General features: G+C 35.4%; 1 protein-coding gene across 9 annotated transcripts in view; it reads left to right on the top strand.

Annotated features, from left to right (window-relative positions):
- KHDRBS2 (KH RNA binding domain containing, signal transduction associated 2) overlaps positions 1-22,584 on the top strand; it is a 522,833-nt gene that overhangs the window by 276,643 nt on the left and 223,606 nt on the right. For all 9 annotated transcript variants that reach the window (XR_014795558.1, XR_014795559.1, XR_014795560.1 and 6 more), the window contains exon 5: positions 22,261-22,388. Coding sequence is in view for 1 of the 9 variants with exons in the window: in XM_084890368.1 (XP_084746494.1) it covers positions 22,261-22,388 (128 nt within the window). In the remaining 8 variants the exon portion in view is untranslated. The remainder of the gene's footprint in view (positions 1-22,260; positions 22,389-22,584) is intronic.

Here is a 22,584-nt window from a genome sequence, read left to right as displayed (position 1 = left end):
TTCATTACTCAAAAATATTACCATGCAATTAAAAAGACTACTGATTTGGCCTAATGAACTGATACTTTACATTTTTCTTGTTTATACATTATCCTAAATGAATTGAATTGAAAATATTTTTCTTGAAGATTCCTTTTCTTTTCAACTTCTCTTTGCCGTTTTTATTTTTATTTTTTTTAACATTTGTGGAATGGGTAATTCCTCTTCCTTATAAGTATTCTGGCCTTTGGTAACATTTTATTAATATTTGCTTTTATGAAGTGATTTACACAAAGCTTATATTTCATCATAGGTATTTCACTGTACACTCCACCTGCATTTCTACAAAACCTTCTTTCAAAACTAAGTACTTTTGTTTTATTCATTTTCCATAGACCTTCCCTTTGTACCAATGATATTATGACCCCTAAGTCTAAATATGCACTGGCTGAGACTCTTTTAGGATGGTATCCTTTCCACATACTCAGTCAAGAATAGCTTCAGACTTGACTGTTGGGTAAATGTACTGACAAAGAAGCAGCCCTTAACGGATTCCTGGCTTTGAATATCTTCCTGAATTCATCAATCAGGATTTGCCTGTAACACATTCTCACCCAAGGCCTTAACCTTTCAAGGATGAATAGCCAAAAACAAATTTCTCGTATTTTATCATTTGCTGTAGTTCAAAGATTCTTTACCACTTTAGAAAAGTATGGGGTAAAATGCATTCACACACACGGAACACTTCAGGATTACCATTTTAGCTAAAATTCTTCAAAGTACTAAAATAAAGTGGATACAACAGACCTGCATTATAATTTCAAATAGGTGGTGTATCAGAGTAGGGAATCCTGTAATCTGCATGAGGGAAATAATGCCTAACATTTCTCTTGTGCTCAGTATCTTAGCAACTTATATATGCTTATTAATTAATCCTCCCCAAAATTCTACTATTTTTTATTACTATTAATCCCACTTTATAAGAAAGAAAATTTTGATCCCGAAGGCTAAGTATTCTATTTTAAGCCTCACAAATAAATGTCAGTGTCTGAATCTGATTCGGGGAATTGGACCACACTTTCACATTCACAATTGCTACACGATATCTTCTCTCCAGAGCCTAGAACAGTTATACATTAATATTATACATTAATACCCTGAATATTTTGCTCACAGTTTTAAACTTCACTCTTCTGAAAATTGTCGTAGCACCATTTTTTTTTTTTTTTTTTTTTTTTTTTTTTTTTATCATGCTACCATTGTGCAGTAATGCTGCAACCATGTTTTTATCCTTTTTAAGCTCTCGGGGTCCTATATTATCTTTTTAAGTAGAAATTGATTTTTGTTTCAACTCAAAACACATAAAAATAGATTTTCTCACACCACTCTTTGAATTAAAAAAGGGAATGAAAGGCACTGTGATATTTCATGCCCTTGTCCCTCTGAAAGACCCAGTGCTAGGCCCCCACATGGAGAATGCCAGGCTTTTAGTGCCCACAGAGAGAGGGCAGGCCTTCTTCCTTCCTAAGTAGGTCAATGGTTTTCAAAATGTGGAAAGGTGTGATGGTTCGGTGGTTATTCATTTTAAGTTTGAAGTCACGATGAACATGGCCAGAAATAATTCAACATGAAGAAAGTAGACAAGATTATACTTTCTGGAAGGAAGTCACTAACTGGAAGAACATGTTGTAGCCAAGTTTCTACAAATAAAAGTTATACAAGAAAAAAAAAAAAAGAGCCAGTATGTAAGAGCTTAAAAATAGTCTTATGAGCTAGCTGGTTTACATGAATTAGTTTGACATAACAATTTCATCTAATCATAGTGTGAGTTTAGATCTCTTCAAACGCTGTACAGTTGATTTCCAACATGTCAACACATGACTACGCTGTCATTTACTCCCCTTTTGTTATAACGTGAGCTACTCAACCTCCCCCCTCTGCCATGAATCTTGGTTGCTCTTGGTAATTCTTTCCTGACTCCTTTACATGTCTTTTGTATTTGTTGAAATTTTCACACAATCACATATTGCATATAAACCTCAGGTTGTGTTTTGCTTTTCCACCTACCTTGCCCTTACACTCGGTATTAATTTTATTTCTAATCTTATACAAACACACATGTATGTCAGTGTGCATATGTGAAATTAATGTTACCTAAAGGCTTCCAGTATAATTTGAGTTATCTTAAAATATTTAGACATCGAGTCAGGTTTTATTAATTTATTTTATTTATTTACTTCTTTATTTTTTTAGGGATAAGGAAATAGTAAAGGAAAAAAAAAGAAAGATGATTTGTAATGTCAGACATACAGAATCTAAACTAGGGCTCAGAATTCCTGTCCTCGGATCTAAAAAATATCTAATCTCTACATTTATTTGTATCACTTGCTTATTTCCCTGGGCTAATTTATGAATCAGAAAACTGACATGCACACATTTTACACACATGTCAAACATGCATTTACACCATCAACAACACCATCAATAACAAAAACAGCAATATCAGTTTAGCAACAAGGCAATGTGATATTTTTTCATTTCCTTTTCTGTTTCCCAAAAGAACACAACGATCAGGAAGGACAGCTCTCGTACAGCCTGTTATAATGTGTATATAGAGTAAGGGACTTGAAACTCTGATTCAGGACCTATGCTCTTTTAATTCCAGCATACTTATTTTCCAAGTAGCATTAAGCTGACAAGATCTTAGAAGGAGAGGAAAATAAAATAGGAATAACTTAACTGAGACAAGATGAGAAATGTAAGGCGTTTAAAATGTTTTCTACCACTAAATCCCTGCTTGTGATTTGCCTCACATTCATCATTTAACCTCTGAGTCTGTAAATGAGGGTAATAATCCTCCAACCCTTCATCATTCACTGAGTTGCCATAAAGATGAATTCATGATGCACATAGGGCTCTGTGCAGATCTGAAATGTGCATGCAGGGGAGCCTTCTACCTCTGATTAGAGGTGAGGTATTTTTCTACCACCATGCTTTTTTAAGCTTACATACCTTTTTTTTTAAACTTGGTAAAAATGCTCTTTATTTCATTGCATTGCTCATCAAAATCGTATCCTAACTGAGCTTTTTAATACACTTTATGGTTTAGGGAAGTTTTAGGTTCACAACCAAACTGAGAGGAAGGTAAAAAGATTTCCCATTATATCCCTGCCCTCACCTATGCATAGCTTCTCCCATTATCAATATTCTCCATCAGAGTGGTATATTGGTTACAACTGATGAATCTATATAGACACATAATTATCACCCAAAGTCCATTGCTTCAGGGTTCAGTTTTGGTGTTGTATCTTCTATGGGTTTTGATAAATGTATTATGATATGAGTTTCTCTAGACTGAATAGTGATTTCCCCCTAAAATTCATATGTTGAAATCCTAATCCTCAAGGTGATGGTACTAGCAGGTGGGGCTTTGGGGGTGATTATTTCATGAAGTTGGAGTCATCTTACATGGGTTAGTGTCCTTAGGAAAGAGACCCCAGGAAGATCCCTTAGCCCTTTTGCCATGTGAAGACACAGAGAAAAAGAAGTCCATTTTTGCCCTAACTGGTTTGGCTCAGTGAATAGAGAGTCAGCTTGTGTACTGAAGGGTCCCAGGTTTGATCCCGGTCAACCTTGGTTGTGGGCACATATTCAATAGGGAGTGTGCAAGAGGCAGCTTAGTTGGTCGATGTTTCTAACTCTTTATCCCTCTACCTTCCTCTCTGGTTAAAAAAAAAAAATCAATTATCTATCTATCTATCTATCTATCATCTATATTTTTAAGTCCATTCTTAAACCAGGAAATATGTTCTGTCATCTCTTTGATCTTGGACTACCTAACATCTAGAACTGGGAGAAATACTTGTCTGTTGTTTATAACAGCGTTTTTCAACCGCTGTTCCGCGGCACACTAGTGTTGCCTGGTGTGCCGTAGGTGCAGACAAGACAAGAATTTTATAATTTTTCACTATTTTGTTTACTTAATATTTCATAATAAAGTAATTATTGTGTTTATTTGATTCCTATTCAAGAGAATTACTTTATATATAGTCAATGTAGGCACAGAGTTAAATTTTTTTAACATTTTCTAATGGTGGTGTGCCTCATGATTTTTTTCATGAAACAAGTGTGCCTTTGCCCAAAAAAGGTTGAAAAACACTGGTTTATAAGCTACAGGGTCTACGATATTCTATCCTTGCATCCTGAATGTATCCACCATTGTTGTATTATAATACATGTATCCACCACTGTTGTATTATACAGATTAATTCCATTGTCCTGAAATTGTCTGCATTCCACGTATTTATACATCCTTCTACCTTAACCCTCAGCAACCACTGATCCTTTCACTTTGTTCATAGTGTTGACTTTTGCAGACTGTCATCCAGTTGGAATGAAATAATATGTAGCCTTTTCAGTTTGGCTACTTTCAAATATATGTAAGGTTCCTCCATGTCTTTTCATGGCTTGAAAGCTCATTTACTTTTAGTACCTGGATGCAACACAGTTTTTTTTGTTGTTGTTGTTGTTTTTTCATATATATTCATCCACTGAAGGACCTCTTGATTGCCTTCAAGTTTTGCTAACTAGAAGTAAAGGTGCTATAAACATTCATGTAAAGGTTTTTGTGTTGCCATAAACTTTCAGCTGCATTGGGTAAATACCAAGGTGCACAATTGCTGGCTTGTATGGTAAGAGTATATTTTGTTTTGTAAGAAACCATCAGACTATCTTCCACAGTGACTGTGCCATTTTGCATTCCCACCAGTAGAGTATGAGCGTTCCTATTGCTTTACATCCTTACCATTTATAGTGTTGTCATTGTTTTCAATTTTTGCCATTCTTTTAGGTGTGTAGGTGTAACTCGTTTTAATTTACATGATGTTGAGCACCTTCTTATATGTTTATTTGCAGTCTCTATATACTTTTTGGTGAAGTATCTGTTCATATTTGTTGTCTATTTTTTATGAGAGACATTGAGTTCATTTTTTATATTGTTGAGTTTTAAATTCTCATTGTATATTTTAGGTAACAGACTTTATCAGATATGCCAGTATGTGGCTTATGTTCTCATTCTCTTGAAATACTGATTGATTTTTTAAATTTATCCTCCATTATTTTTCAGATCAATTTTTAGTTTTCAGATCAGTATTGCATTGATATTTATTAATAATGAATATGAACATTGCTCTGTAATGCTTAGTTAAACAGGATTTGACCATTCATCTAATATTGGTTTTTATTATAGTCCATAATTGTATTCTAAATATACTATAATTATATTCAAATAGCGAAAAAACACAAGTTCATGCATCTAGAAAATTTAGGTGGAAACCCAAAGCTCTAATTGTGTTGCAAAAATTTTAGAGAAAAGCAAGAGTAATTTGATAAGAGTTGGATTTTCAGCCTTCACGTGCACATCATTGCCTGTATAAACATCATTCAGTAACTTAGAACAATATAGGTCTTTAAGCCAACAAGATTTTACAAATATATTTTTTAATCCTCACTTGAGGATATATATTTTATTATTATTGATTTTAGAGAGAGAGGAAACAGAGGGGTGAGAGAAACATCAGTGTGAGTGACAAACATCGATTGGTTGCCTCTTGTACACCCTCCTATGTGTTGTTAGAAACAGCAACCTAGGTATGTACCCTGACTGTGAATCGAACCCACAACCTTTTAGTATATGGGGCAATGTCCCAACCAGCTGAGTCACCTAGCCAGGGCTACAAATATACTTTTAGCTTTTCAGAACAAGTCCATTACTCAAACTGAGTTCTGTGCCTCAAAATGACTACTTGCAAAGTAAGCATCAAATGAATTAAGTTTAGAATTAAGTCAGAAACCTATAGAAATCAGACCTCCTGAAAGAATGTTTTTTGTTCATTATAAAAGCAGTATCTGAGTATGTATTTTTAATCTGTAAATTATCTGGAGGGTGATAGAGGAAAGAGAACCATAGATCTGCTCTGTACTTACTGATGCTTTGGAAGCAATATCCGTAATGGTGCAGAAAACAGCCAATTAATGGCTTTTGTGGTTTGCTAAATGCCTGAGTAAAATTGAGGTGTTTAATAACCACAAAAGCCCTTTACTGCCACTATAGTCCTAAAACTCCAATCACAATTCATATTCTATACCAGCATTAAAGCTGGTTCCAAAAAACCAAAGCATAAATCGCTTTTCAAAATATCCCCTTTCTCCTCAAGAGGGTTATGATACTATTTTTAAAGCTGTATTTTTAATTTCTTTCTGTTTTTCTCAGGGACTTGGTAGCAGATAAATATATTAACTGAGATGGCTTGCAAAGCCAAGCGTTGACCATGTGTTTAATGAAGAAATTATTGTGTAAAAAGACAAGGACACAGCACATTTCTATTTAACTGTATTTTGATTCTGCCTTAGGGAAGTAAAAATCCATTAGCCCGCCCTCCTGTTGATATCCAAAGTAGAGACACTCTGGTAGAGATACCTTGGGGATTATTTAGTAGGATCGGATAGGAAAACGAGGCCAGAAATAAATTGTTTAAAGAAATAAAACTAGTTAGCAATAAAACTTGAATTCTGTCCTCATTCCGACCTGCATTGTTTCATGTCTGGATTTCTAGAAAAGTCTTCTACAATAATTCACTATTTGTAGAAGAACTGTTGACACCCCTTTAACTCCAACCCCTCACCCACATTCCTGAGGGAACCTTCCAAAGTCTATCCATGGTGATGCCAACCTGTGAGAACTAGTTTTCTTGAGAACACAAGGCTCCAGGCTCCCAACCTCTGTTCCATCCACAGGCCCTTTAGTGTCCACCTCAGACATGATGTGTTAGGAATGTTGGGTTATCAGCTATTTCCCAACCCTACCACTTTTCTCTCTTGGCCTCATAACATTATGTATGAAAATATGCCTGAACTTTTTTTGTTTTTTTACACCTCTAACTTCTTCCCTCTCTCTTTTTGACCCCTATATGCCCCCTGTTAAGTTACTTATTTTTCTTTTTATGATTAAGAGTTTATGTTTTTTTTTTATCTTTTTATGTTTTTGTTTGTTTGTTTTTGTTTGTTTTTTTAAGCAGGGTTCTTAAAGATTTTCACGTCTACCAGAAGATAGGAGAGACTCATACCACATCTTAAAAATTCCAAATTTAAAATGGCTCCTTGCCAAGAGGCAATATTGATCTCCTCTTTAAGAATAGAGAGAAAAGGGGGGAAATGCACAGTTACTATCTTTCTCTGTACCTTTTTTTTCTACAGTTTATTACTGTCTGAAATGAGGTTTCTTACTACTTTGTTTTTTTTAATCTGCTTCTCCACATTAGACCATAAGCTCAATGAGGGCTCTCCTGTTTACTGTATCCTCAGTACCTAGAACAAATAGGTATATAAACAAATAAACATATGTGTTATTTGAAATCTATATAACGTTGCTACATTTATTAATAGTATTTTTCTTCACTGAAAAAAGCAACAAAAGAATCCCAAATGCCTTCTTCTCAATTCTTGTTCTGGTTAGGTTTGTACAGGTTCCATAGAAACTCTGCTTTCTGTCCCCACCATTAAAGGTTATGAGCCGGTATTGTGGTTACACTAGACTTTAAAACAAAGTAGGAATCCCACCTTCAAACAAAAGGACCCTTGCAGATAGTATCCAGGTTTTTCTTAATCCCGAATTTCATAGAAAATAAAGGAAAACCAAAGCTCTTTTGGCTATTCTCCATCTCTTGAGAACCTATAATTTCTCTCATTGGGGTGAAAACAATCAGAATACAACCTTCCTCACACAGCACAGAACTAATGTTACAACAATTAAATGATTACCTTCATCCAATCAGATTTTGCAGAATAAATTTTAAAAATTAGTGTGGAAGGGAGTTGGGGAAGATCATGACCTGAATGCTAATTCTTGATACTGCTTTTCCCATATCTTTAATGAAAGGACTCAATAAACACAAGCCTCTTGATAGGGAGGCTGAATGGACTTAAAGTACCTGATGTGGGAAGTGATTCCAAGAAAGAAGGCACTCATTACCTTTACTCTTTACTCCTTGAGATGCAGGGTTAGAGAGCAAGGAGATCTAAGACCTGGAAGGAGCCTTAGAAAAGGACCATGGATCCCATGGTTGTTGAGAAGATCTGGTAGCATCCTGCAGTATACCCCTTCTGCAGAACAGGATTGATTCTGACCACCTGGTGTGCAGGTCAATTGTGTAGAGCAGTGGTCGAAAACTCATTAGTCAACAGAGCCAAATATCAACAGTACAATGATTGAAATTTCTCTTGAGAGCCACATTTTTTAAACTTAAACTATAGGTAGGTACATTGTTATCAACTTAATTAGGGTACTCCTAAGCTGGCCTTTGCTAAAAATTCCAGGGGCCAAAGAGCCGCATGTGGCTCACCAGCCACAGTTTGCCAACCACTGGTGTAGAGGAAGGAAAGGGGCTCCCTGAATCCACTGACTCAAATGCTGCTGAGAACAACTATGGGATCAGAAAATCTTGGGGGAAGCCCAACAGCAGAGAGGTGTCCAGTCACCCTTCAGAGAAGCAGCTCAGTGAGTCAACTAGAGCAAATAATCCTGGCCTTCCTTGCTTAGAGATTTGCCACTGACAGAGGCTCCAACATAAGACCTTCTGGATGCTGAACAAATCCACCTCACAGATAAATAAATACAATTTATTATTCATTAAAAAACCTCAGCAAATTAAGAGAAACCCAGCTGAATAATCCAACAGATGGTTCCCATTGAGGCAAAGCCAATGGAAACAAGAAACGGAATAAAGGACATACACCTAGGCCTTCAACTTTTAACTTTACAATTATGACATTTCATGCCACTACATGAAACTTTCATATCATATATGAACATGATTTTTTTCCCAAATATTTCTTTGGCTATATTGCACTCATACATTACAAGTCAATTTCTTCAATTACTAACCATGAAACTGAAATTTTCAACTATTCTTTACTTGAGTATTCAACAGTTGACATTTTCCATTTCACATCCTTCAGCCTTGCCAGATACTTTCATTTCTGCTTGCCTGTGCTCATTTTCTGTCCTATGTTCCCTTTCCACATCTAGTACATGTTTCTTCTCTAATATCTTATCTGAAAAAGTGACACTTTCAATACTTTTAAGGACTACTCTAATCTGATTAAATATTTGGGGAGAATTATATGCAAAGTTTTTAGATTAATTTTGGAGGTAAGTGGGAACTGCAAAATAAAAAATTCACTTAAGCCTGGTCAGTGGGGCTGTTAGATTTCCTGTCAGGGCATGTGCCCAGATTGTGGGTTCAATCCCCAGTAGAAGGCATGCAGGAGGCAGTTGATCAATGATTCTCTCTTATCATTGATGTTTCTATCTTTCACTTTCCCTCTCTGAAATCAATAAAAATATACCCTGAATGGCCAGGTTATTATCTCTGAACACATAATAATCTGGCCACTCAGTGTATATATCCTATATAATAAAAGGCTTATATGCAAATTTTTCCCTCAACCAGGAGTTCCACAAGCAGGCAGGCCAGCCAATAGCCCATGTCCCCTCCCCATGGCCAGGCTGATCCCATCCATACATGAATTCATGCACCAGACCTCTAACATATATATATTGATACACACACACACACACACACACACACACACACATATATATATATATATATATATATATATATATATATACACACACACACACACACACACACACACTCTCAGTGGCCAGATTATTATGCATTCAGAGATTATAAATAATCTGGCCACTCAGTGTATGTTTTCAAAAAGGCATGCACAACAGTGTTTATTCTCTTTTCAAATGCAGTTTTTAAGTTACTATGACAAAGTAGCTGGTTTTCCTGATTAAAAGATGCAGTCGGAAAGAACCATTACAACATTTTCATTTAGGAGAAAGCAGAGTAGAACTTCTAGGAGACATTTTCTAAAGAGCCACCTATCTCCATAGCTCTTATCAGTTAATGTTTTCTTAAAAATGTAGATTTCAGTGTGGTTTTTTTTTTTTAAATAAAAATTTAAATGAGGCAGCCACAAAACATTAATATAATGTTGGGAATAACTTATTTTTTAAACCGACAAAAAAAATCAAAGTTGAATTGAGAGTACACTGACTCAGAATATTAAGAAGCCTTCTTTCCTTGTCTAGGCATTTTTTTTAGAATGTTGCTCACTCTGACTTTTCATGAACCAGTGTAGAGCTCTTGTCATCTGTATTCTCTTAAGTTCCACTGGTTCAGGGGCTTCCCTCTGCTCTGTCTCCAGCACTTACATCAGCACTCAAAAAATACACTGAATAAATAAAAGAATGATTTATTTTAGCAAAACTCTTTAGGAACTTTTAACAAATCTGGCTGATTAATTAATATCTTGAATATATAAAATTTCCATATCTAACAGAAGGGCTAGAATTTTAATGTTATAGATAAAAATCATTCATATGGCCCAGACCCTATCAATGCTCAGAATTTTCATGCACAGAATTTGCACTGTCCTCTAAACCATCCTTATTATGATAGTTTCTTTGTTAAGAAGAATTTGGGCCCATTGGATCAATATACCAATAAGCATCATTAATTCTAGGTTAACAAAGAGTTCATATTTTATACTTGTAAATTAAGGTGGATATAATGTGCCAAAGTATGGAATTAATTTTCATTTCAATTAAAATATATCTAGACATCCTGTATCATGTTCACAGTAGCTTGCCAAGAAAATTTGCTGCAGAAAATACAGCATTTGACTGCAACTACACAAATAAAGCTTAGTATTTTTAGAAAGTTTAATATTATATAAATATGTATCTACCAATCTAAACTTAAACTGGTGTAGTGACTGAATTGATAAACTAGGATGGGTGAACACCAAATACATAAGATGTTTGATGCCCATTCCAAAGGTCTTGGTTCCTAGACTGCATATGTCAGTGACCAATGGTTACTAAGGTAAAATAAAATAAGGTAGAAAATAATTCTTTCCAATAATCCTGCAAAATATCTACATAAAATCTATATAGTTATCTTAATTTTTACATCTTTATTATTCAATTTATTACAGAGCCTCCCTCCACCTGGTTCCCACCTCACCCCAGGCCTTCATCACCTTATTGTCTGTGTCCATAGGTAATGCCAATAGGAATATAAGAGCTTTGTTAAATCTCTTACTGCACCCTCTATCTCCACTTCCCTCTCAGAATCTTCAGTCTGTTCCATTTCCATGCATCTGATTCTATTTTATTCACCACTTTATTCTGCTCATTATATTTCTTATTCCTTTAATTTTTTTATTCAATTGTTGATAGATATGTATTTGTTGCCATTTGTTGATCATGTTTTTGATCTTTTTATTTTTCTTCTTCCTCTTCTTAAAGAATGCCCTTCAACATTTCATATAATACTGGTTTGGTGGTGTTGAACTCCTTCAGCTTGTCTGTGAAGCTCTTTATTTGACCTTCAATTCTGTATGATACCCTATTTCCCCGAAAATAAGACAGTGTCTTATATTAATTTTTGCTCCCAAACATGTGCTAGATCTTATTTTCAGGGGATGTCTTATTTTTCCATGAAGAAGAAGACGGTACACATTTATTGTTAAATGAAAATAAAGGAAATTTATTACCTGTATACGGTATGGTAGTACGGTAGTTGTCAACACAAACCAGACAAACTGTGAATCCTACAGTATCAAGAATTTACTCATTTATTCAATGACAATCATGTCGTCATCTTCTGGAACATCATCATAACAATCCAATTCCTGAATTTCCTGGTGAATTTCTTGTGACTCCATTTCTTTCAGAATCAGTTGACCAAATCTCTCATGTTTAGCAATAGCACTGTCTTTAAATGAGTACTTCTTGTCAAGGTAGCCTGCTCGCAGTGTATTTGCAATGCAACTGTCGGTGATTTTCTCCCATGAATTCTTCACCCAAGTCACAATTCTTGCAGTTTAGGTTTCACAAAGTTTCTGAGACAGAGCCTAGGGGGGCCTTATTTTCGGGGATGCCTTATATTTCACTCAGAAGGAAACCTGTAAGTTTTTGGAGTATATCTTATTTTCGGGGAAACACAGTAGCTTTGCTGGGTAGAGTAATCTTGGTTCTAGGTCCTTGCTATTCAACACTTTGAATATTTCTTGCTGCTCCCTTCTGGCCTGCAGTTTCTGTTGAAAAATCAGCTGACAGTCATATGGATACTCCCTTGTAGGTAACTAGCTACTTTTACTTGCTGTTTTTAAGATTCTTTCATTGTCTTTAGCCATTAGCATTTTAATTATGATGTGTCTTGGTGTGGTCCTCTTGTTTCCGGTTCTCTGTGCTTCCTAGACTTGTAAGTTTATTTCTTTCACCAGATAGGGAAGGTTTCTGTCACTATTTCTTTAAATAAGCTTTCAATATCTTGCTCTTTCTCTTCTGACAGCCCCATAATTCTGATGTTGGTATGGTTGAAGTTGTCCCAGAGGCTCCTTAACACTATCTTCATATTTTTGGATTCTTAAATTTTTTTAAATCTCTCTCCTGGTTAGGTATTTTTTGCTTTCTCATTTCAACTCATTGATTTGATTCTCAGAATCCTCTACTGTTGAATCCCTGCATATTGTTCTCTATTGCAGTCAAGGTATGCTTAATTTCTGGTCACTTTCCTTTTTTTTTTTTTTTTCCAGAGGTTTCTAGCAGATTCTTGAGTTACCTTAAAACCATGGTTTTGAACTCTATATTCAGTAGTTTGTTTTCTTCCAATTCTCTCATTTGTGATATGTTTTCTTTGTCTCCACAGGGTGGCTGCTTCTCTGTGTTTGTTTCTATGTATTGGGAAGAGCTGCTACATCTCCTTAAGTTGGTAGAGTGGCCTTGTGTAGTAGATATCCTATAGGGCCCAGTGATTCAGGCTGCCCAATCACCTAAGGTGGACCCTCTAAGTCAGTGGTTCTCAATCTTTCTAATGCCTTGACCCTTTAATACACTTCCTCATGTTGTGGTGACCCCCAACCATAAAATTATTTTTGTTGCTACTTCATAACTGTAATTTTGCTACTGTTATGAATCGTAATGTAAATATCTGTGTTTTCTGATGGTCTCTCAACCTACAGGTTGAGAACTTCTGCCATAGAGCATAAGACCATTGGAAAACACAGATATTTACAGTTATCAAGTAGCAATGAAAATAATTTCATGGTTGGGGTTACCACAACATTAGAAAGTGTATTAAAAGGTTGCGGCATTAGAAAAATTGAGAACCACTGCTCTAAGTTCACCCCTTTGTGGGATGTGTGCACAGTCTTGTAGTTGAAACTTCCTTGCTGTTGGTATCACTGGGAGGAAATGACCTCCAGATCAATTGGCTGTGAAGACCAGCTGTGTCTACAGTGGAAGAACTGCTGTGCATGAGACGTTCTTATGGAGCAAGACTTGTTCAAATGGGGCTTTGGTGCTTACTGAGTCTTCACCCTTGAGTGTGTTGCCTATGGGTGTGTAGAGCTGTAATCTGGTATGGTCGGACACTGACCACTGGGTACACTGGCTCTTGGGTCTCCAGAGAGGTGCAAAGTCTGCCACTGCATGGGGCCACCCAGCAGGAGCTACAGAGAGATCTGCAGATTCCTCCTCTTTGTATCAGGTTTGGAAATGCCCAGATAAGGCCTAGCTGTGAATCCTGGCAGGCTGGTGCCAGTGCCTTTTATTGATAGGTTTGGAGCTCCCTGACTCAGCTGAAGCTTGTTTGGGATTTTCAAGCACAGGCTATTCATTGGCAAAAGCTGTTGCAGGCAGCTTGGGTGGGGTTATAAATTGGATGAGGTGGGGTCTCAGGGAATCACCAAGGCAGAGCAAACTGAAATGGCTGCCAGTCAGCCCTGCAACCAGGAAGGTCCTAGCATAGGAACAATGACCCCTGGGAGCACCTCTGTTTGGGAGAAAGCCACCCCGGAGTTCCTGTCTGATGCCAGACAGTCCGGTTCCTCCTCATATCTCTCCAGGTCCGCCAGAGCCTCGCCCAGCACTGGAGCTCAGAAGTGGGACTTGTAAGTTGTTTCTGTGCTAGCCTTTTAAGAGGAGCAGCTGGGTCTCCAGCAGCCTCTGTGTCACTGAGCCCCAATCTGCCCTGGTTTTTACAGCGCATAGTTGTGGGGACTTCTTTTCCCAGCTCTGGGTCCCTGGGCTGGGGGTCTGGTATGGGGCTGGGACCCCTTGCTCCTCCTGGCAGCCTTTATAGAGACAACCTCAGTCTGGATTTAAAAAAGCAGCACAGGTGGGTGCAGGATCAGCCCTTCCCTGCCTACACACCTCCTACCAGTCTCAGTGTGCTTTCTTCTTTGCCACTCTAGTTGTACTTCCATTCAGCCACCTTTCTGGTGGTTCTGGATGATGGTTGTTCTGTATTTTTGTTGTAATTTTGATGTGTTTGTGGGAGGCAGTTTGTACAGGCATTTGCCTACACCACCATCTTGGTTCTAGTTATCTTATTTTTTATGCTTGTTACCTAGTGTGCAATATATTCAATAATGTGAAAAAAGAAGAAAACGTTCTTGAGTAACAGAATTACCTTAACTAGCAGTTCTGTATAGAAAGCCCATAACATTTTCCTTTGTGATATTCTATTGTACCTCCTTTGATGAATAAGCTTTGGGAAGCCTTTATACAGACCTTATGCGAGTCAAGCACGAAGCAGATTTTTAATAAATCTTAATTGACTGTTTTTGACCACATTTTGTCAATGAGTTTTTCTAGTCCCTAGCCTGGGCTGATTAAAACTCACCCTTGTGTTGGCTAGGGATGAGATTAATAGCTAAGATATTTTGCTAAATAATATTCAGCACAGCTCTAGGTGTTGTCTGAAATAGCTTCCTACCCATTCCAACTCAGCTGCAGATTGAATATTGGCACAGGACCCATTGCTTCCCACATTTCCTTGTTTATTACTCTGATGTAAGTGCGGTAACCTAGCTGTTTGTAAAGGCTGAGGACATCCCAGGTCTCATTCTCATGGCCCAGATGGATTGCAGTCTGCATTTCATTCTCCCCTGATATCGTCTGGTAGTCTTGGCATTGGAAGGGCCAAATACGCACTCACATGTTACCCGTGGTTATAATCACAGTTTTAAATGTGCAGCAACAGTGCCCATCTTCGTCTCGGAGGAGAGAATTTGGCAGGAAAATGGTCCTTCATTGTGCCTCCAGGTAGACTGTCTACACCTGTCATTACCTGGCATCCATACACAAGTGGAATAATCTTCCCAATTTGTATTTGGGCAAAATGCCATCATAGCAGATGGACATGAGTGTATGTAATTGGGAAATTATACATATACATTAAATAGGCAGACTAGAAGCATGAGTCCTTTCTAGGAACATCCAAACATCTGTCTGCTCTGAGCTCTTCTGAGTACTGTCTACACCATATGTCATCACAGTGGGAGGGCCATGTCAGAGATGAGAAAGGAGCACTCATGAATTTCATGAAAACTGTTACATGGGGCAACTTTGCCTCACCCGGAACAAAGGAACCATACAAGTATTGTGAATATCTTTGTTATGATTTCAAGATAGCAAATTTTAAGAACTGATTTTGGTATGGGGGAAAAAATAAAGCAAACGATTTCTCATATTATGAGAAAATTAAAATTTGGATCAATTTAAAAATGTTTTTATATGATATGCTTGGGTTATTTAGGCCTTGATAGACTCATTTAAAGGCTACCTATTACTTACTTAAATTGCTTTTGTTTAAAACCACAGCCATCATACCAATCAGCACTTTTAAAGCAACTTTGTAACTCATCTTGCAAGGCAAGGAGTATTTTTAGCCTGTGTTTGTTTTATTTACTGCAGGTGTGCCTCAAAGTAGTAAAGCAATGTTTATTATTTGAATTATGGAATCTCAATAATTTGTAATCCTGTCTAAAATAAGATTAAGGTTTTATTCATAACTACTTTTCATTTTTCGACTAATAGTTTTAAAAGTATGAGTAGACCTTTTTTTAAATTTTTGAAATATGTCAGCTTTGCATATAAATTAAAGGATTATATTATCTTTTAATACTTATTCATTAAATGACTGAAAATTATTTCTTGTTGTTTTTGTTTTCAGTCTGAATTTCTATAACTTGACCTTTCTTTCCCCCTTATGAAGTTTTCACATGTTTAGGTGATTGTCTATCTCTATCTCTTTCTCAGGGCTATTTCATTATTAAATTAATGAATAAAATTATACTAAAATAATATCATAAAATTACAGGTCATTATTATTATTACTAATTGTAAACTTACAATTTTACTTTTCAGTGAATCTCTGTTAGCAAATTTAACATAAATGTTAAAATTTCATAAAACTACAACCAATCATTCATATGCATTTTTTATGACTCCGGAATCTTAGAACTCAGTACTACTCAAATTAATTAATATGTAATATATTTCTTTTTTCTATTTTTTTAAGTGCAGGCATGTGATTTCCAACCCTGCTATGATTTTATTTATTTTTTAATATATATGTATATATTTTATTTCAGAGAGGAAGGGAGAGGGAGGGAGAGAGATAGAAACAATAATGATGACAGAGAATCATCAATCAGCTGCCCCCTACATACCCTACACTGGAGATTGAGCCTACAACCCATTCATATGCCTTGCCTGGGAATTGAACCCTGGTTCATAGGTTGATGACAACTAGTGAGTCACTGCAGCTGAACCAATATGTGATATATTTCTAATAAGATAACTCAAGATAAAGTTGAAATATTTTGTTTACTAGTATCTTTAAAAGTTTATATACCCGACTCATTGACAATGCACGTGACAAATGTTCAGCACGATGGTCTACCTCAATGGCCAGCAAACTCAATAGTACAATGATTGAAATTTCTTTTGAGAGCCAAATTTTTTAAACTTAAATTTTTTCTAACACCACTTCTTCAAAATCGACTTGCTCAGGCTGTGGTATTTTGTGGAAGAGCCACACTCAAGGTGCCAAGGAGCCACATGTGGCTCACTAGCTGCTGTTTGCTAACCACTAATCTAGCTCAACTAGACTTATGTAGTAGTTATGAAACATTAATTAAAAGTTAGGCCAGTGTTGCTCAGTGATTGAGCACTACTTATGAATCAGGAGGTCCCAGTTCAATTCCTATCAGGTCATAGGCCCCAGGTTTCAGGCATGACCCCCGTTAGGTGTGCAGGAGGCAGACAATTAATGATTCTGTAATTTTCTAAACACCAAAGTCTATAATTTTATATGATAGTGCTTATTTCCAGTCCTTTAATAAGCACAATTCTATATAACATATAATAAAAATAATATATAGGATATATTTAGTCTAGAGAATACTAGTATTTAGAATTTTATCTCTACACCTGGGCATTTAAAATAACTTCCGTATTTGTAACATTTAGGTGCTTTATTACTGTAAATACAGTGGTATACATTTTGATTGTCCAATTATAAAATCTTGAGTTTATTAAAAGACTTGATCATTTAACATTTAATGATCCAATATTGAAATTAACAAGTTAGCTGGTTATCTTAAATTATACAAATTTGCATTATAACTATGATTAGAAACTTTTTTGTCACTACATCATTTTACTGTTCTCTTAGGCAATTCTGTGCTTCAGTGATCACAAATTTGTGTGGATGACATTCAAATTTACTCACCAACCCAGACTTGAATTTCTGAGGTAGCCCTTAATACTTCTTTGTGCACTTTACACTTAAGGTGATCATGATCAGATATAGATTCTTCACCTCCAAACTTTTCCCCCCATTTTTTTCTTTCTCCGATTAATGGTGTCATTGTAATCCTAGTCATTTCTGATCCTAAAATTGCTTTTTGTTCCTACTTTTCCCAGTCATAGGTTCACTTCCCACTAATGTCCGTTTAAATTTCTTATAGTTACCAGTATTCTCTCTCTCTCTTACCAACACAAATGTATACACTAGCCTTTTCATTGTTGCCACAATTTATCTGTGCCAACCATGTTGTTCTACTCTCCAGCCCGAAATATGCTTTGTGTTTTCTAAAGTTTCACTCTGTGAATCTTTCATATTTTCTTAAGTGAAAAGTTAAAAGATGGAATTCATTTTATTGAAAACATTTACTATACCCTTTTCAGTAATCAGAAATCTTTTAAAATTTAATCTGTATATAATGATTTTTAAATAAACGAATGGCAAGTACTTCAATTTTATCAGAGTTTGTTAATATAATTGTCTCCACCAGTGTTAACCTTAACAGATTTACCAAAGTTACCTTAGAAACTTAATGTGTCAACACTCTGTATTGTCATTTTGGGTTCTCCATGAGGCAGGTGGCAATTTGGGATTAAATATGCAAGCATTTTATTAAGGAGCATTATATGAAAATAAATAAATAAATAAGGATGCCAAGGAAAGCAGAAAAGCCCTCACACTATGATATCTGACCCAAAGGAAAAAGAGAGGTGGAAACTCCTAGACTTTCCTGGTGCAATGACATTATAGGGAAATTCTTTATGATTATATAGTGAATAGGACTCCACCAGCCTTATTATATTTTTTGATTCTGGCATCAAATATATATGCTCTAAAATATATTTTTCATATGTCAAATTAATCTGCAATTTGTTCGTTTTTATCTCAACCTTCAGTGTTGCCAACAATGAAAATGCATCCATTTTTAACAATTCATAAGAACCCTGTGAGTCCATTGGTTTTCCTCAGATAAGAAGCTGTAAAGATCCCCTTTCTTATTAGGAATATATGTGGAAAATTATGGGATTTTTCATTTTCATGGTGGCTTGTCAGTTCATTCAGAAATAGCAATTCATCATATTCCCTGTTCCTAATAAAATAATAAGCATGTTTATTCTTCAGTTTGGTTGTTGCTTGAGTGAGAAAATTCAGAGGCAGAAATTTAATAATTCATGACTGGCTAGAAACTGTAATTTTCTTCTGTATAGCTCTTCTGTCAGCCAACTGTGTTGAGCCCATTATTATTATAACCAGGTACTAAAGAGGATAAACATAAATGAAATATGTTAAAAATAAGGAAATAAATGCCTTTGGATGGACTAGTACTTTTGCTTGTAATCGAGACAGATTGTAGGTAAACCTGTGCTTTAGAAATTCTTATAGGCTGAAAGCAAACCTGCCATTTTTTAGATAGAGGTGTATAGGTGAATGCACACAGTTTTTATTTCATGTTAGTATAACGTAAGTAGAGCTAAACTGGCATAATTTTTTTTCAATTTTATTTGAGTTACAGTGTACAGTAATATTATTTTGCATTAGCTTCCAGTGTACAGCATAGAGTTTAGACAATGATATGCTTCACAAAATGGTCCCTCCAATATTTCTGGTACCCACCTGGCACCATTCTTAGTTAATGCAATATTATTGACTATATTCCCTATGCTTGTGACCATTTTGCAACTACCAATTTGAACTTCTTAATCCCTTCAACTTTTTTTCACTAAGTCCCCCCCAACCCTTCCCTCTGGCAACCATCAGTCTGTTCTCTGAGTATATGAGTCTGTTTCAATTTTGTTTATTTTGTTTCTTAGATTCCATATATAAATGAGATCATGTGGTATTTGCTTTTCCCTGTCTGACTTAGTTAACTTAGAATAATACCCTCTAGGTTCATCCACGCTCTCGCAAATGATACAATTTCATTATATATATATATATATATATATATATATATATATATATATATATATATATATATATATAATGGCTGAGTACTATTCATTGTATATATGCAGCGCTGCATTTTTATTCACCCATCTGTTGATGGGCACTTATGTTGCTCCCATAGCTTGGCTGTTGTAAGTAATGCTGTAATGATCATAGGGATGCATATAGTGTTTTGAATTAGTGTTTTGGAATTTTTCAGATATCAACCCAGAATTGAAATCATTGGGTCATAAGGCAGTTTCATTTTTAATTTTTTGAGGATCCTTCAAAACTATTTTCCATTGTGGCTTTTCCAATCTGCATTCCCACCAATAGTGAACAAGAGTTCCCTTTTCTCCACATCCTTGCCAACATTTGTTGTTTTTTAGATTTATTGATTATAGCTATTCTGACTATTGTAATGTGATATTGATTGTGGTTTTAATTTATACTTCTCTGATTAGTGATATTGAGCATCTTTTCATATGACTATTGGCCATCTGTATGTCCTATTTGGAGAAGTGTTTATTCAGATCTTCTACCCATTTTTCAATTGAATTTTTTTTGTTTTTGTTTTTTTCTGTGAGTTCTTTATACATTTGGATATTAATCCCTTACTAAATGTATCACTGGAGAATATATTTTGTCATTCAATAGGATGTCTTTTTGCTTTGTTGACAGTTACCTTTGCTGTGCAAATATTTTTTCATTAATGAGAGAGAGAGAGAGAGAGAGAGAGAGAGAGAGAGAGAGAGAGAGAGAGATTGATTTGTTGTTTTATTCATGAATTCGTTGGTTGATTCTTATGTATCCCCTGTCAAGAGATTGAACCCACAGCCTTAGCATACTGGTTCTATGATCTAATCAAGCTACCAGACCAAGGCTAATGTGCAAAAACTTTTTAGTTTGATGTAGTTCCACTTGTTTTATGTTTTTCTTTTTAAACTATAATGGGATAATAGACTTGATTTTTGATCCCACAACTAAGTCTTAAACAATTGTTAGCTTGGCCTTTACAAATATCTCTAGTCTCATTTCCTAAGCATCTTCTCAGCACTAGGAAATCTACTAGATATTTCATTTAAATATATATTTACTGAAAAAATAATTTAATCAGGTTGACTATTTGGCAAAATCCCTTGCAAAGAAATTTGGTCTTGTCCAAAACATCCATAGATACATTTGATGCATGCCCAAAAGATTATTGATATGTGCTGACATATTAACAGATCATGAATCAAGAGATCCCCTCCTCAACTTTTTTTTTCCCTCTGAGAATTTCTCTACCTGCAAGATTCTTTCTCAGAAATCATGCTTAATATAAATTGTATTCAATTGTGTTCTTCTTCAAGATTAGAACCTTAATCCATGTACCTAACCCCATGAGCCATTACCAGCTGGGACACATAGGCAAGAAGGGTGATTTGGGGCAATACAACCACAGCACACTGATTGGACCAGTTTAAAAAAAAATAAAATATATATATATATATATATATATATATATATATATATACACACACACATACATACACACACTATAATTTATATATATATATATATATATATATATATATATATATATATATATTCTGTAAACCAAAATGTAAATAAACATTATGGTCTATTTTAACTCAGGGACATTTTATAAGCATGGATAGTTTTGACACCAAATATCAAGGACCATCTGGTATGGAGCAAATAAACTCATGGATGTTTTGGACAGGACCAACTTTCAAGAACCTTTTATATGAATCAAATATCTCAGTGGATGTTTTGGACAGAAACAATTACTCAGTTTTGTAGTGTTTAATCAGGTGCATGTGTTTATTAGTAAAAGAAGAAACAGGTAAGACTAACACTTGCTTTTGTTTTTTTATTTTTTGAAGATAGCATTCATCTTTAGTGGCACAGGCACACTCTTGGGTCATATCGAAGTGACTGATACATTTCCACATTGAAAAAAGATGGATAGTTCCTTTGACTTTGACTAAATCTTTGGTTATTACTATGAAATTTGCCTTCTGCTATCTCTATCACTCTCTGTCAATCTAATGTTAGAACACAGAAAATGTCTTATTTTTAAACTGCCTATCAATTTATTTGGTTGGATTTGACAGCTTCCCACTTGTCCAACACTGTCCCTATTATTTGCATTTTTTTATTATGTTAACATAATAAAATACCTACTAAATATCTACTGTGGGCCATGAGATTGCCCCTTTTTGGTTTATGCATCAGGAGTTATATGAGTATCATGCAGTCATAAGTTGTTTTTCATTTTATTGTTAGCAATCATCACCTTTGTACATGCCAAGATTTTACTCCAAATCATTATCTTCCCTTTTCTGGCTAACACATCAATTAATATCTCAGCAAAAGTTATCTGATTTCCTGCTGAGCACTTACTACTTTAATAAATAAAGCAACTTCAGTTTCTCTATGTACAAATAAGAATTTAAAGTATATACACTTTTATTTCATTTTAGATATTTGTATACAAGGTCCAGAAAGTAAATTAAAAATGTTCTTTTTTACTATGTTTGTTAGTCTCCAAGAACCCCAGATCCTCTTTTTAACTCATCAGGTCATGTTTTTTTTTCTTTTTTCTTTCTAGGACTATAATGATGAAATTCGTCAGGAACAGCTACGTGAATTATCCTACTTAAATGGCTCAGAAGACTCTGGTCGTGGCAGAGGTATTAGAGGCAGAGGGATCAGAATAGCCCCCACAACGCCTTCAAGGTACATTGGTTTTTACTTTAAGTAAATTAGCAGCCAGTGAGGCTGGCAAGCTTTTGCTGGTTTATTCTGTGGCATGATCACAGCAAGGAATAGGCAACACCAACCTCAGCCACAAAAACCCCAACCTCTACAAAAACAACAACAATGAGTGCTTATAAAGTAATTAAGAACTTTCAAAAATTAACTCATCAAATCT

This window comes from Pipistrellus hanaki, assembly GCF_964339955.1.
Source record: "Pipistrellus hanaki genome assembly, chromosome: 7".
Classification (NCBI taxonomy): domain Eukaryota; kingdom Metazoa; phylum Chordata; class Mammalia; order Chiroptera; family Vespertilionidae; genus Pipistrellus; species Pipistrellus hanaki.
The sequence above is the reverse complement of the archived record's forward strand: the minus strand, read 5'-3'. Positions and strand labels throughout refer to the sequence as shown.